General features: G+C 38.4%; 1 protein-coding gene across 1 annotated transcript; it reads right to left on the reverse strand.

The window, feature by feature from the left end:
* Positions 1-5,153: 5,153 nt before the first annotated feature.
* znf703 (zinc finger protein 703) lies at positions 5,154-8,762 on the reverse strand. Its single transcript, XM_058070628.2, has 2 exons — positions 8,178-8,762; positions 5,154-7,500 (listed from the first exon to the last, which is right to left on the reverse strand). Exons 1-2 carry the CDS (start codon positions 8,430-8,432, stop codon positions 6,025-6,027), a joined length of 1,731 nt encoding a protein of 576 aa, XP_057926611.2. The 5' UTR covers positions 8,433-8,762; the 3' UTR covers positions 5,154-6,024.
* Positions 8,763-13,173: the final 4,411 nt, after the last annotated feature.

Here is a 13,173-nt window from a genome sequence, read left to right on the forward strand (position 1 = left end):
CTACACTCACTCGTCACATCACTCTTGCAATTGCAGATTTATAAAAAGAAACCAGGGGTATCCAAAGTGTGGCCCGGAAGCCAGTTGGAGTCTGCAACTTGTTCTTTTTTCTTTCTAATTGATTAGTGAGGAATAATATTAGATATTACTCTAATTGGCTTTGCCACCTATAACACAAAGCTCATATAGCCTATAGTAAAATATTCTGACCTATTTTGGATTATTAGAGATTAGCTGCCAGTAGATTGCAGTTTCATTTTTATGCTTCATTTAAAAATAATAACTATAATAATAAAATAAAATAAAATAAAATAAAATAAAATAAAATAAAATAAAATAAAATAAAATAAAATAAAATAAAATAAAATAAAATAAAATAAAATAAAATAAATAATAAATAATATTATAATACTACTACTACTACTACTACTACTACTACTACCACTACTACTACTACTACTACTACTACTAATAATAATAATAATAATAATTTAAGACAATTTGAGTAGAAAAAGGTTGTTTTCTTTACACACAAAACACATTTCAAAACCGAACTGTGAAACCATCCGAAACCATAACTGTGGGTTAGCTGTACACTTTCAACCCAAGTTAAGCCTGCTATGATTTTGATTATGATTTTTAAGCATAACAGAACAGAAAGCCACTTTGCGAGTGCACTCTTGTGTAACTAGAACATACACACATAGAAATAGAAATGACCGCTTTCGGTCTGAAAAGCCGTCGACCATATGTAATAATAACACGCTGCACTGTGACTTAATGGGACTGACTTAGGATTCCAGTATTTACTGCAAATAATGTATCTTTAGTGCCTGGAAGAACATTTAAATGCTCTTCCACTTGATGGCAGAAGGTGTAAAATTAACTTGCATAATTTTTACTTTTAAGGGTTGTGAGTTTTTTCAGGATAAAATATGTGCCTTGGTTCAATAAAGGTTGGGAAACATTACAGTACACTACAGTATTTGGAATTGTGCTGATCCCCACTAACACAATTCACATGGACTTCTGCAGCTCAACTATAGGGGGCAACATAAGCCAGTATAGCAGGGGTCTCAAACTCAATTTACCTGGGGGCCACTGGAGCTAGGGTCTGGGTGAGACTGGGCTGCATCAGGTTTTCCCATAAAAAAAAAACGCATTTATTAAAAACAGAAAAATATACAAACTTTTTCAGTGCTTTGGTTTCGATTTTCTACAAGAAAAGCTCTGATAAAACATTCCACTGTTCTCAAATATTTTAATTTTTATTTTTCTACACAAAATAAAAATAAATAAACAAATATAAAATAAAGAAAATCAATCAATCAGTAATAAATAAATATAATAGTAATAATAATAAAACGGCAAATAATAAAAACTTAAAAAACCACATATAGTTGATGGGTAGACAAATTATTTTTTCAGATTAAAATGAACAAAGCATTATTAGAGCCCTGTAGACATGACAAAACACGACTATAGTCACATTTATACTCTTTTTATTTACAACATATTGCGCAACTGCGGGGTCTTGAGACACATGCTAACTCGCAAACTAGAGAGCTAGCGACCTAAACGGTAGCCTTCAAGTTATTTCCTTTAAACTTAAATAGCCAAAAACTTACCACTTCCACACGGATAGGGAGGATAACTATTAACAGTTACAGTGAAGAAAATAAGTATTTGAACACCCTGCTATTTTGCTATTTCTCCCACTTAGAAATCATGGAGGGGTCTGAAATTTTCATCGTAGGTGCATGTCCACTGTGAGAGAGATAAACTAAAAAGAAAAATCCAGAAATCACAATGCATGATTTTTTAACAATTTATTTGTGTGATACAGCTGCAAATAAGTATTTGAACACCTGAGAAAATGAATGTTAATATTTGGTACAGTAGCCTTTGTTTGCTATTACAGAGGTCAAACGTTTCCTGTAGTTTTTCACCAGGTTTGCACACACTGCAGGAGGGATCTTGGCCCACTCCTCCACACAGATCTTCTCTAGATCAGTCAGGTTTCTGGGCTGTCGCTGAGAAACACGGAGTTTGAGCTCCCTCCAAAGATTTTCGATTGGGTTCAGGTCTGGAGACTGGCTGGGCCATGCTAGAACCTTGATATGCTTCTTACGGAGCCACTCCTTGGTTTTCCTGGCTGTGTGCTTCGGGTCGTTGTCGTGTTGGAAGACCCAGCCACGACCCATCTTCAATGCTCTGACAGAGGGAAGGAGGTTGTTCCCCAAAATCTCACAATACACGGCCCCAGTCATCCTCTCTTTAATGCAGTGCACTCGTCCTGTCCCATGTGCAGAAAAACACCCCCAAAGCATGATGCTACCACCCCCATGCTTCACAGTAGGGATGGTGTTCTTCGGATTGTACTCTTCATTCTTCTTCCTCCAAACACGCTTGTTGGAATTATGACCAAAAAGTTCTATTTTGGTCTCATCTGACCATAAAACTTTCTCCCATGACTCCTCTGTATCATCCAAATGGTCATATGCAAACTTAAGACGGGCCTTGACATGTGCTGGTTTAAGCAGGGGAACCTTTCGTGCCATGCATGATTTCACATCATGACGTCTTAGTGTATTACCTACAGTAACGTTGGAAACGGTGGTCCCAGCTCTTTTCAGGTCATTGACCAAGTCCTGTCGTGTAGTTCTGGGCTGATTCCTCACCTTTCTTAGAATCATTGAGACCCCACGAGGTGATATCTTGCATGGGGCTCCACTCCGATTGAGATTGACCGTCATGTTTAGCTTCTTCCATTTTCTAATGATAGCTCCAACAGTGGACCTTTTTTCACCAAGCTGCTTGGTAATTGCTCCGTAGCCCTTTCCAGCCTTGTGGAGGTGTACAATTTTGTCTCTGGTGTCTTTGGACAGCTCTTTGGTCTTCGCCATGTTACAAGTTAAAGTCTTACTGATTGTATGGGGTGGACAGGTGTCTTTATGCAGCTAACGACCTCAAACAGGTGCATCTGATTCAGGATGATACATGGAGTGCAGGTGGACTTCTAATGGGCAGACTAACAGGTCTTTCAGGGTCAGAATTCTAGATGATACACAGGTGTTCAAATACTTATTTGCAGCTGTATCACACAAATAAATTGTTAAAAAATCATGCATTGTGATTTCTGGATTTTTCTTTTTAGTTTATCTCTCTCACAGTGGACATGCACCTACGATGAAAATTTCAGACCCCTCCATGATTTCTAAGTGGGAGAAATAGCAAAATAGCAGGGTGTTCAAATACTTATTTTCTTCACTGTATTTAACCTTTAACATGAACATTAATCAAACGTAATAATTTTTTCTGGGTACATGATACCATACAGCATCCATATCAAACTTGCATGGGCCGCACTAACATTAAACTTTCATATCAAGACGGGGGCCTCAAACTAGTGTCCTTGTTATTTACAACATATTGCGCAACTGCAGGGTCTTGAGACACATGCTAACTCGCAAACTAGAGCGCTAACGATACTTAACGGTATCCTTCAAGTTATTTCCTTTCAACTTAAATAGCCAAAAAAGTACCACTTCCACACGGATAGGGAGGATAACTATTAACAGTTATTTAACCTTTAACATGAACATGAATCAAACGTAATAATTTTTTCTGGGTACATGATACCATACAGCATCCATATCAAACTTGCGTGGGCCGCACTAACATTAAACTTTCATATCAAGACGGGGGCCTCAAACTAGTGTCCTTGTTATTTACAACATATTGCGCAACTGCAGGGTCTTGAGACACATGCTAACTCGCAAACTAGAGCGCTAACGATACTGAACGGTATCCTTCAAGTTATTTCCTTTCAACTTAAATAGCCAAAAAAGTACCACTTCCACACGGATAGGGAGGATAACTATTAACAGTTATTTAACCTTTAACATGAACATTAATCAAACGTAATAATTTTTTCTGGGTACATGATACCATACAGCATCCATATCAAACTTGCGCGGGGCCGCACTAACATTAAACTTTCATATCAAGGCGGGGGCCTCAAACTAGTGTCCGCGTGATTGAGACCCTGCTGTATAGTCACCCAATGACTTTGAAAAATAAATAAAAATGCACTAAAATGTAAATATCCAAACATATAATCCATCAAGATAAGGCTAGTAGAAGAGAATTCAGATGGACTGTTCTGTTAAAGTGAAGCGGGGGGGGGGGGGGGGGGGCGGCTCCACTCTCTAAATAAGAAAAATAAGTGTGTGTCCACAGAGTGGTGATCAGGGAGCTGTGACCTTGCTGGTGAGGCAGGGACTGGATGTGGTTTGGGAGGGTCATCCATTTTGTTAATGGTCCTGTCAAGTGACACCTGTGCTTGCCTTTCCCCTGTCTGGAGTTGCTAATGAACCGCGAGAGTAGAGGAGTCTGGGAGTCGGGGGGGGGGGGTCAATAGCCAACCATGGAGACTCTTTGCACTGCGCCACAGACAGCATGTCCGCCAAGCCGGAGACAGACAAACGTTATCAGCACCCAAATACTCTTACACCAGATGGACCGACTCCTTCCTGTTAAATTAGTGTCACACAGATTGCTGACTTAAGCAAGAAAATGATGACAACCGCCACGTTTGAGGTTCCCCGCCTCCCTCAGGGGGCGGGGGGGCGAGATACCAGGACTTTGATGAATATTTCTCTATTAACTGCATCCCTTTGTCAGCTATGGCCTTTGTGTTCCAGGCCAATCCGTCACCAGCGTCAGAAGATCCCGGGTCAACACCTCCTTGGAATCATTATTCAAGTCCCAGTGACCCCACTGTACACCCACTATCCACTTCTGCTGAGAACGCCGTTTTCAGGGCTTACAAACAGGAATTGGCAATTAAATTCTACACTCACATCAATGCCGCTCACGGAGAGGGAGGAGATGGGGGGATGGAAGTCCTTTGAGAGCATCTAACGGGGCTAATGTGACCCAGTCTGGCCTCTCTGGGACGGCCCTGTCAACTGATATGAGCTATGAAATATTACACAGAGAACAGCCAAAATGATGGATAGACCTCCGTACTGTAAGTGCAATAGAAAGACTGATTGGTCACCGGCTGCTGCATTGCATGATATATTGCAATGTTTCCCAACTTTTATTGAGCCAAGGCACATATTTTACATAATAAACATCACACCATCAAACAAAAATGTTTTATGACTGGCAACAGGTTCATTATGTATCTTGTGTATCTTTTAGCAGAAGCCTGTCAACAAGAATTATTGACATATTTGCAGCAAATACACAATAATTATTTTGACGTGCCACAGCACAGTGGTTGGGAATCATTGTTTTATTGTATATATTCATTACTAATATATACGTAAATGAGAGAAAACATGTTCAATATGCAATCATCGTTTATTTAATAAAATAAGACTTTGCCCTGTTGGTTGGATAGTACAGTCCTTATTAACAGATTTGACCTATGAACTTATTTTTTGTACCATCATGGAACCCGACACGACCCATACACGACATAGGCTTGAAAAAATATTACATCTTTGCATATTTACAAATAAAAATAATAGCAATTGTTCAAGATCATTCTCACCGACATGCACTACTTCTCCGGTCTGATTAAGCCTTAAAAAAAAAAAAAAAAAATGACAATAAACGATCAGAAATTAATAACAAAAGAAGTTGCTGTGACATAGGCATTATGGTAATTAATATAATTAAATTGTTCTGTTTATTTGAACGGTTAAAAAAAAAAACACCCCAGAGTTGAATAGCAAGCGCTTATGTGAAAAAAATAAATACAGACTTTTGTGTTCTGATTATTGGTGTCATTAATAGCTTCAAGTCCTTTGACAATGTGGCGTTAAAATCCATCCTGTAGCCTTTTTTTTTTTTTTTGCCTTTTTGCAGCACCAGTCCCGGTCCTGAGGCTATGAAAGGTGGTATTCCAAAGCATGAAGCTAAAGACACATCTCCATTAAATCTATCTTCAGGGTTGCTGTGAAGAGGTCAAGCTGGTGGTGCCTTCAGTCTGTGAAGATATTTATGACATCACTGGTACCCAAGAGCTGACGCAGAGCCCAGTCTCTGGCTATACAGAGCGTAGGGGGAGTAGTAAGCCGATGAGGACGGTAGAGATGGTATCGGAAGTCCGGGGGCTCCAGGGAGGTGGGATTTGCTGTAAGGGTGGTAGCGGGCCAGGCCCAAACCAGGGGATCCGCGGAGAGAGAAGGAGTTGGGTACGGACCCAGGGCTGCTGGGCGGTGGGAGATGAAGATGGCAGGAAGCTGTGGATGAAATGGATGAAGGGTACGCTGACAAGAGCTTACTGTCCACCATGCCGGGTAGAGCCGTGTGGGTACGCAAGTGGGCGAGCAGCTCCTCTGACGTGGCGAACCTCTTATCACAGGGGCCTCCGACGGACACCCAGTTACACGAATGGGGTAGCGATTCATTGGGGACCATGAAACCATACGTATAAAGGGGGTGCGAGAGGGACGGGGTGGTGCTGGAAGATAAGGAGTTAGAGTGCAAAGAGTGCAGATGGTGGGAAGGGTACACTAAGGGGAAACCAGACTTGAGACTGGAGGGGTCATGGACACAAGTGGAACAGTTACTCCCCCCTAAGTGATGTGCGTTGGGGTAAGTCAGACAATAAGGGTCCCGACATAAGCCCTGCATCAACGACGGCGGAGACGCTCCAGTGAGCGGACTAGAACTGGGGTGTTTACTCGGAAGTCCTAACCCCAAACTAGACTTGGTAGGATCCAAAGCAGGAACAAACTGTGACGGGTAACCGGCATAGGCTCCAACTATGGAGCCATGGTAGCCCATCGACGCCGGAGGCAACGGGAAGACAGAATGTCCTGGTTTAAAAGGGGACACGGGGGCAATGTGACCGGAGACCAGGTTAGCTTGAGACGAGGCCGGTGTGTCAGACTTGCTCTCAGGCCTCGGACTGCTAGCAGCGCTAGCATTGCTGGAGTTGGCGCTGGCGCGTACGTGACTGGAGTTGGCTAAGTGAGCCCCGTCCATCGCCGGTTTTGCTGCGTCTGAGTCTTTTTTATCAGCGCCATTGCTAACATCCGAACACGGTTGCTCCAAATTCGCGGGTTTGCTGTCCATATGCGGGGCCTGCGGTTGTGTAGCCGGGGAATGGCTTTGTCTTTGAGGTTGGTTCTGGGTGTGCGGCGGAGGGGAGCTTGGTGATTTGGAATGTGGCGGAAACGATGTACAAGAACTCGAGTTTCCGTTAGCCACTCCTCTGAATGCTTTCTCTGAAGTCCCCTTCGACACTTGGACGTCTTTACGGGAGTCGACTGATGACTTGGAGTAAGGTTTGAAACTGGACTTGTCATCTGAGGACTGGTGCTGATCTCCTGGCTTGGAGGACCGACTTGTGGCATCCTTGTCTCCTAAAGTGCCTGACGAGAGGGAGGCCAGCTTGGAAGAGGACGGAGGCTCCGGTTTGCCAATTTGAGAGCAGGTCTGAGCCAGCAAAGCTAAAGGACTCTTCTTGGCATCCAGCTATAAGGAAGAAAACAGGTGAATAGTTTAGTTGTTTGGAATATGCAACACAATTTACATAACACCACATCACATGTAACTGAAACGGAATAGAAACAATTAATGTTTTTCATAATCAATTAATGTATGCCCACCTGTATTTAACATATGTACTACTTTTCTAAGGCAAATTAAAATGTCTCATAGTGCTGATATAACTGCAAAGATGAAAAGTAATTTGTTGCTAATAATAAAATTATAAAAAAATTCTAAAAAATAAGACAGATGACGGAATATATAATTAGCAATTAAATACGTAACAGAAAATAAATTTAAAAAAATTAAACAAGGGAATAAAAGGTACCTACACATAACATTGTACAGTAATAAACAATAAATAATGCATTCGGTAAATAAGAAATAAGTCTGCAATAAATATACACGTCAATATGATGGAAGAATTCAGTGAAAGCAGGCGATGGTTAATAATTAAGTAAAGAAATAATAATAATTAAACGACTTAGCAATCTCATAGTTTAAGCGCCATTACGCACGTATCTCACAATTATGACCTCCGAAAAAAAGCACTTAACTATTATATGTTGTTTTTTTTAAAAAATCTTGGAATAAATAAAATCGTGTTGAGGTTTTACAATATGGACCAACTTTTTTTATTTTATTTATGTGCTTCTTCTCACCTCGATGCTAACAGGAGCGGACTGGAGAGGTTGAAGGTACTCCGGGTGGAGCAAATGGCCGCTGTGCGCCGTCAACATCTTTACAATCCTGATGGGGAGCCTTTTGTCCTGGCGTGACGGCTCTAGCGGTGACGAACAAGACTCAAGTCTGGGACTGTGCACTCCCGAGCGGCGTGGACCGGTGACACCCACACGGACGTTACTATCCGGGGACTGGCTGCGTAAAAATCTGGATCCACTTGCGAGATCTCTCATCGGGGGTCCAGAAGTGTGAAGGAATGGCGGTGGAGAACTTGTGGAATGAAAATTTATTTACCAGAACAGCTCATAATGATAAAAACAAAAAAAAAAAAAACAGAAATGTGAGATAATCCAAATACGGCTTGTGCGCAATGCGGAACAAGTAAATCTACAAGGAAACAAACGACATCCTTTCAAAGACTATAATTCTGGCATCCCGGATCCGGTGTTAAAAAAAGAAAGCCACCATGTCTAGACACTTGTGTCAAGAATATTCCCGAAGAGGAAGAAAAGAAAAGAGATGTGCTCCAACGTCCGATTCTCCGTCTGACTACTGCAGTTTGTCCCTTTTCCCCCCACTTCTATCACGTCTCCAAAGGGGCGGGGCGGTGTATTTAAGTACGCAGCCGTCATCCAATCAGAGGCGTTATTTTTTTTTACAAAGAGGGCGCGTCTACAAAAAAGGGGGCGGGGATAACCCCATGGCCTCTCCCTCATGCATGTGTGACCTCAACATGCTTCATGCATCATTTACACACAATACACTCTATACCAGTGGTGTCCAAAGGGTGGCCTGGGGGCCATTTGTAATTTGGTGGCCCCGTCGCGCATTGAAAAATATAATTCAACAAGAAAACTAAAAAAAGATCGATAGATAGGAGATCATTTTAATGTATCATGAGGACCGTGAGTACATCCCTGCTGGGGAGGAACACATAAAACTTTTTAGTGTATTTTCACACCGCAACTTCATTATTGCATTCAAAGTTTAATAAAAAAAACTAATAAAATAATACATATATCTGTATTTTGTGGTGGCAGGTCATGTAAAAAATATTTTAAAATTCTCCCCTAAATAAGGTAGAGAAATATTTAATTTATTCACATATATATTATATATATATACTTTTTTTATTGTTTATTTTATTGTATTATATATATATATAATTTATATTTATAATATATAATTTTTTTATTTGTATATATATATAATTTATTTATATAGATATATATATATATTTATATATTTATTATTTAGTTATAAAAGAACAACACATGAGAGGTTCAATGGTCTGCTTAATCACATTATATTTAGTGAAGTAAGAATGGAACCATTTTGAATTTATATGTATATAATTTATATATATATATATAATATATAATTTTTTATATATAAGTTTTATATATATATATATAATTTATTTATTTATATATATATATTTTTTATTTATAATTTATTTATAAAAGAACAACACGTGAGAGGTTCAATGGTCTGCTTAATCATATTATATTTAGTGAAGTAAAAATGGAACCATTTTGAATTTATATATATATAATTTATATATATATAATATATAATTTTTTTATATATATTTTTATATTTATATATATATAATTTATTTATTCATATATATTTTTTTATTTATAATTTATTTATAAAAGAACAACACGTGAGAGGTTCAATGGTCTGCTTAATCACATTATATTTAGTGAAGTAAGAATGTAACCATTTTGAAAAAAAAAAAAATATATATATATATATGTATATATATATATATATTTAATATATATTTTTTATATATAATTTTATATGTATATATATATATAATTTATTTATTTATATATATATTTTTTATTTATAATTTATTTATAAAAGAACAACACGTGAGAGGTTCAATGGTCTGCTTAATCATATTATATTTAATGAAGTAAGAATGGAACCATTTTGAAGTCATTGACACGTCATTCAGAATTTTTTTCTTCTTCTTTATTAGAACATGAAAAACATCCAAAGCACAACAAACCAACCAAAATCAATACAAATAAAAAATACCCATGTACATATAAATGTACACATGTTCAAAACGGAGTAGGGAGAAGTCAAAACTTATCTAGTCCCACCCCCCCTTAATTAAACAAATTAAAAATGTCGTGGAATATTTATATCAAAGGAAGCCATCACAATCTATTTAAACCACTCATTACATTCACAGTTTATAGTAGTACCTTGTGTATTTTCAGAGTCAGCGATTTTTTTCCATGACTCTAAAGAGTACCATAACCACAAGAGCCAAAGTAGAAGTTATTGATACACACATTAAAACATTAACGACTGCACATAAGAGCTATATAAATCTAAATTATTCATTTGACCTGTCAGCTTCAGTGTTGCCAGATAGGAACTAATAAATTGTGCCAGTGTAAAACTATGGTATTTTGAAGAAAAGTATTGCACATACATGATTTAACGTTACTCAGAAGCGACTAGTACAGTAAAACACTACCACAGGCCGTGTATAGTATAGCTTCTAATGTACATTCACATGTAAATAAATGATGTGGGTCAAGAAACTGCCAGTGGGAGAACAAACTTCTCCCCAACGCGATCAAGTGCAACATCAGGCGTAGTGCAGGACGTGTTTGCTACTAGCCATGTATTATTATTATGGGTCAAATTATCATACATTATGAGAACTTTCCATCAATTGAACTTCCTCGAATGGGCTGCAGATAGTCTTCACTCAGTAAACTAGGACCTTCTATATCCGGAAGTCCTCTTGAGCGCTTGGGAGTGTGACCAATCACAGCGAAGTGGGCGTACCGACAGGAGTAAATTAAACAGACACAAACACAAAAACAGAATTTGGTTAATGGTAATGGTTTTATTTCATTTGAACATGCATCAGATTACAATTGAATGCATCCCATAATCAGTTCACAGTTCCACATGTCCAAAAAGGAGTAGGAAGAAGCAAAGCTTATTAAATCCTACCCCTCCATCTGGTACTTTTACAATCAGTAACTGTTACATTTGTTCACTTCCTGCTTTCCTAACACAGTTTAAGTTTTTTATTTTGTATTTTGTATTTTGTATTTTGTATTTTGTATTTTGTATTTTGTATTTTGTATTTTTCATTTTTTATTTTTTATTTTTTATTTTTTATTTTTTATTTTTTTTATTTTTATTTTTTTGTTTTTGTTTTTGTTTTTGTTTTTGTTTTAATTTTATTTTTTGTCACGTACCGAAGTAGGAGGTGATATGAGCATCCGATGACATAATGGGTACCATAATAAGTGTCAATATAAAAAATAAAACTAAAACTAAAACTAAAAATAAAAAATAAAAATAAAAATAAAAATAAAAATAAAAATAAAAATAAAAATAAAAATAAAAATAAAAATAAAAATAAAAATAAAAATAAAAATAAAAATAAAAATAAAAATAAAAATAAAAATAAAAATAAAAATAAAAAATACAAAATACAAAATACAAAATACAAAATACAAAATAAAAAATACAAAATAAAAAATACAAAATACAAAATACAAAATAAAAAATACAAAATAAAAAACTTAAACTGTGTTAGGAAAGCAGGAAGTGAACAAATGTAACAGTTACTGATTGTAAAAGTACCAGATGGAGGGATAGGATTTAATAAGCTTTGCTTCTTCCTACTCCTTTTCCTTTTGGACATGTGGAACTCTGAACTGATTATGTGTTGCATTCAATTGTAATCTGATGCATGTTCAAATGAAATAAAACCATTACCATTACCATTACCAAGGTTTCAATGTATAATAAAGATTATATCTGATTTCCTTTCTGACATATCTGGGATGTCCCAAGTGTTTTTTGGGCCATTCATTTCATGATTCAGCTTTAACTCTCAATTTTTCGAAAGCCTGCACTCACATACTCCCAGATATTTTACCTTTCATCACGTCTATATTTAAATATACATAATGAAGTTACCTTCAAGAACAAACAAGCAGATCTTCGACTGGCGTTGTGTTCTTCTTTCACCTGCACGTCTATTATGAATCATCATCTTGCTTTTGAGTTTTAACAGATAAACTTGTCTGTTTGACAGCCCGGCCTTCACATCATCGACAATCAGTTTAAGCCAACGTCTTTATCATAAAAGCTGAGTGACTGTTTATCTGCAGCTGAAAGCAGAGACGCGGTGACTCGGTTGTCACTCAACGGCGTCACTGTTTGACCTGTCATCGTTGGGCTTAGCGTTCATTCATCACCCGCACGTTGCCACTCATGCCTCGGCGGCCTGCAGAGATCCGAAGAACTGCGAGCACGGAACACGCATGCCGGATTTAGTGTCGGCATTGTCTGTCGGTGTCCCCTTGGTTGAGACACGTAAACAGGTGACGCACGTAACCGTAGCTGCTTTGTCACGCTGAGATTTACGCTGAAAGCTTATTGTCAATTTCAAACAAAGCGTTTTTACAATGCAGGACCGTTGGGGTTCATGTGTGAGCTTTTCCGACTCATGCAGTCAACCCCCTTGTTAAAAGGGTGAGCGGCTGCCGTGTGGGTGGGGTTGCACATGGAAGGGACGGGTGGGGGGTATTTAAAAGTAGACCAAAGAGGAGGGGATTGGCAAAAGCCAGACAAAGGCAGTGAGAGAATGAAACAAGGGGTGGGCTCAAACAACAGGGAGCAACTTCTTTCATGTGGCTGCTAACAGCTGTTTCAGCGTGTTGATGACGGATGGCTGTTTCCTGTTGTGGATATTTTAAAGGGGACAGCTTTTTCCGTTAAAGAGGATTCTCAGCATGTCCAGGTCCTTGCCGGCCCTCGAGGCATTTCCTTGCCTTTCTTTAGGCCGAATCAAAGCAATGTGTTAGGTTGGGGCAGCGACCGACAAAACCCCCAGGATGAGACTGATTGAGGCCCAGGAGGAGTGAGGAGGACCCTCCGTGTCCCTGTGATCCTGAGATTTATAGAGCCGCCGAGGCT

This window comes from Doryrhamphus excisus, linkage group LG3 (genome assembly GCF_037039965.1).
Source record: "Doryrhamphus excisus strain RoL-2023G ecotype Guam linkage group LG3, RoL_Dexc_Guam_v1.1, whole genome shotgun sequence".
In the NCBI taxonomy this organism is placed as follows: Eukaryota; Metazoa; Chordata; class Actinopteri; order Syngnathiformes; family Syngnathidae; genus Doryrhamphus; species Doryrhamphus excisus.

What these genes read in the sequence shown, in the direction of transcription:
- znf703 (XM_058070628.2), bottom strand. Translation starts at nt 8,432, where the DNA reads ATGAGAGATCTCGCAAGTGGATCCAGATTTTTACGCAGCCAGTCCCCG. An exon ending in CCGCTCCTGTTAGCATCGAG is followed by an intron (nt 7,501 to 8,177) that starts GTGAGAAGAAGC and finishes TCTTCCTTATAG; the next exon opens with CTGGATGCCAAGAAGAGTCC.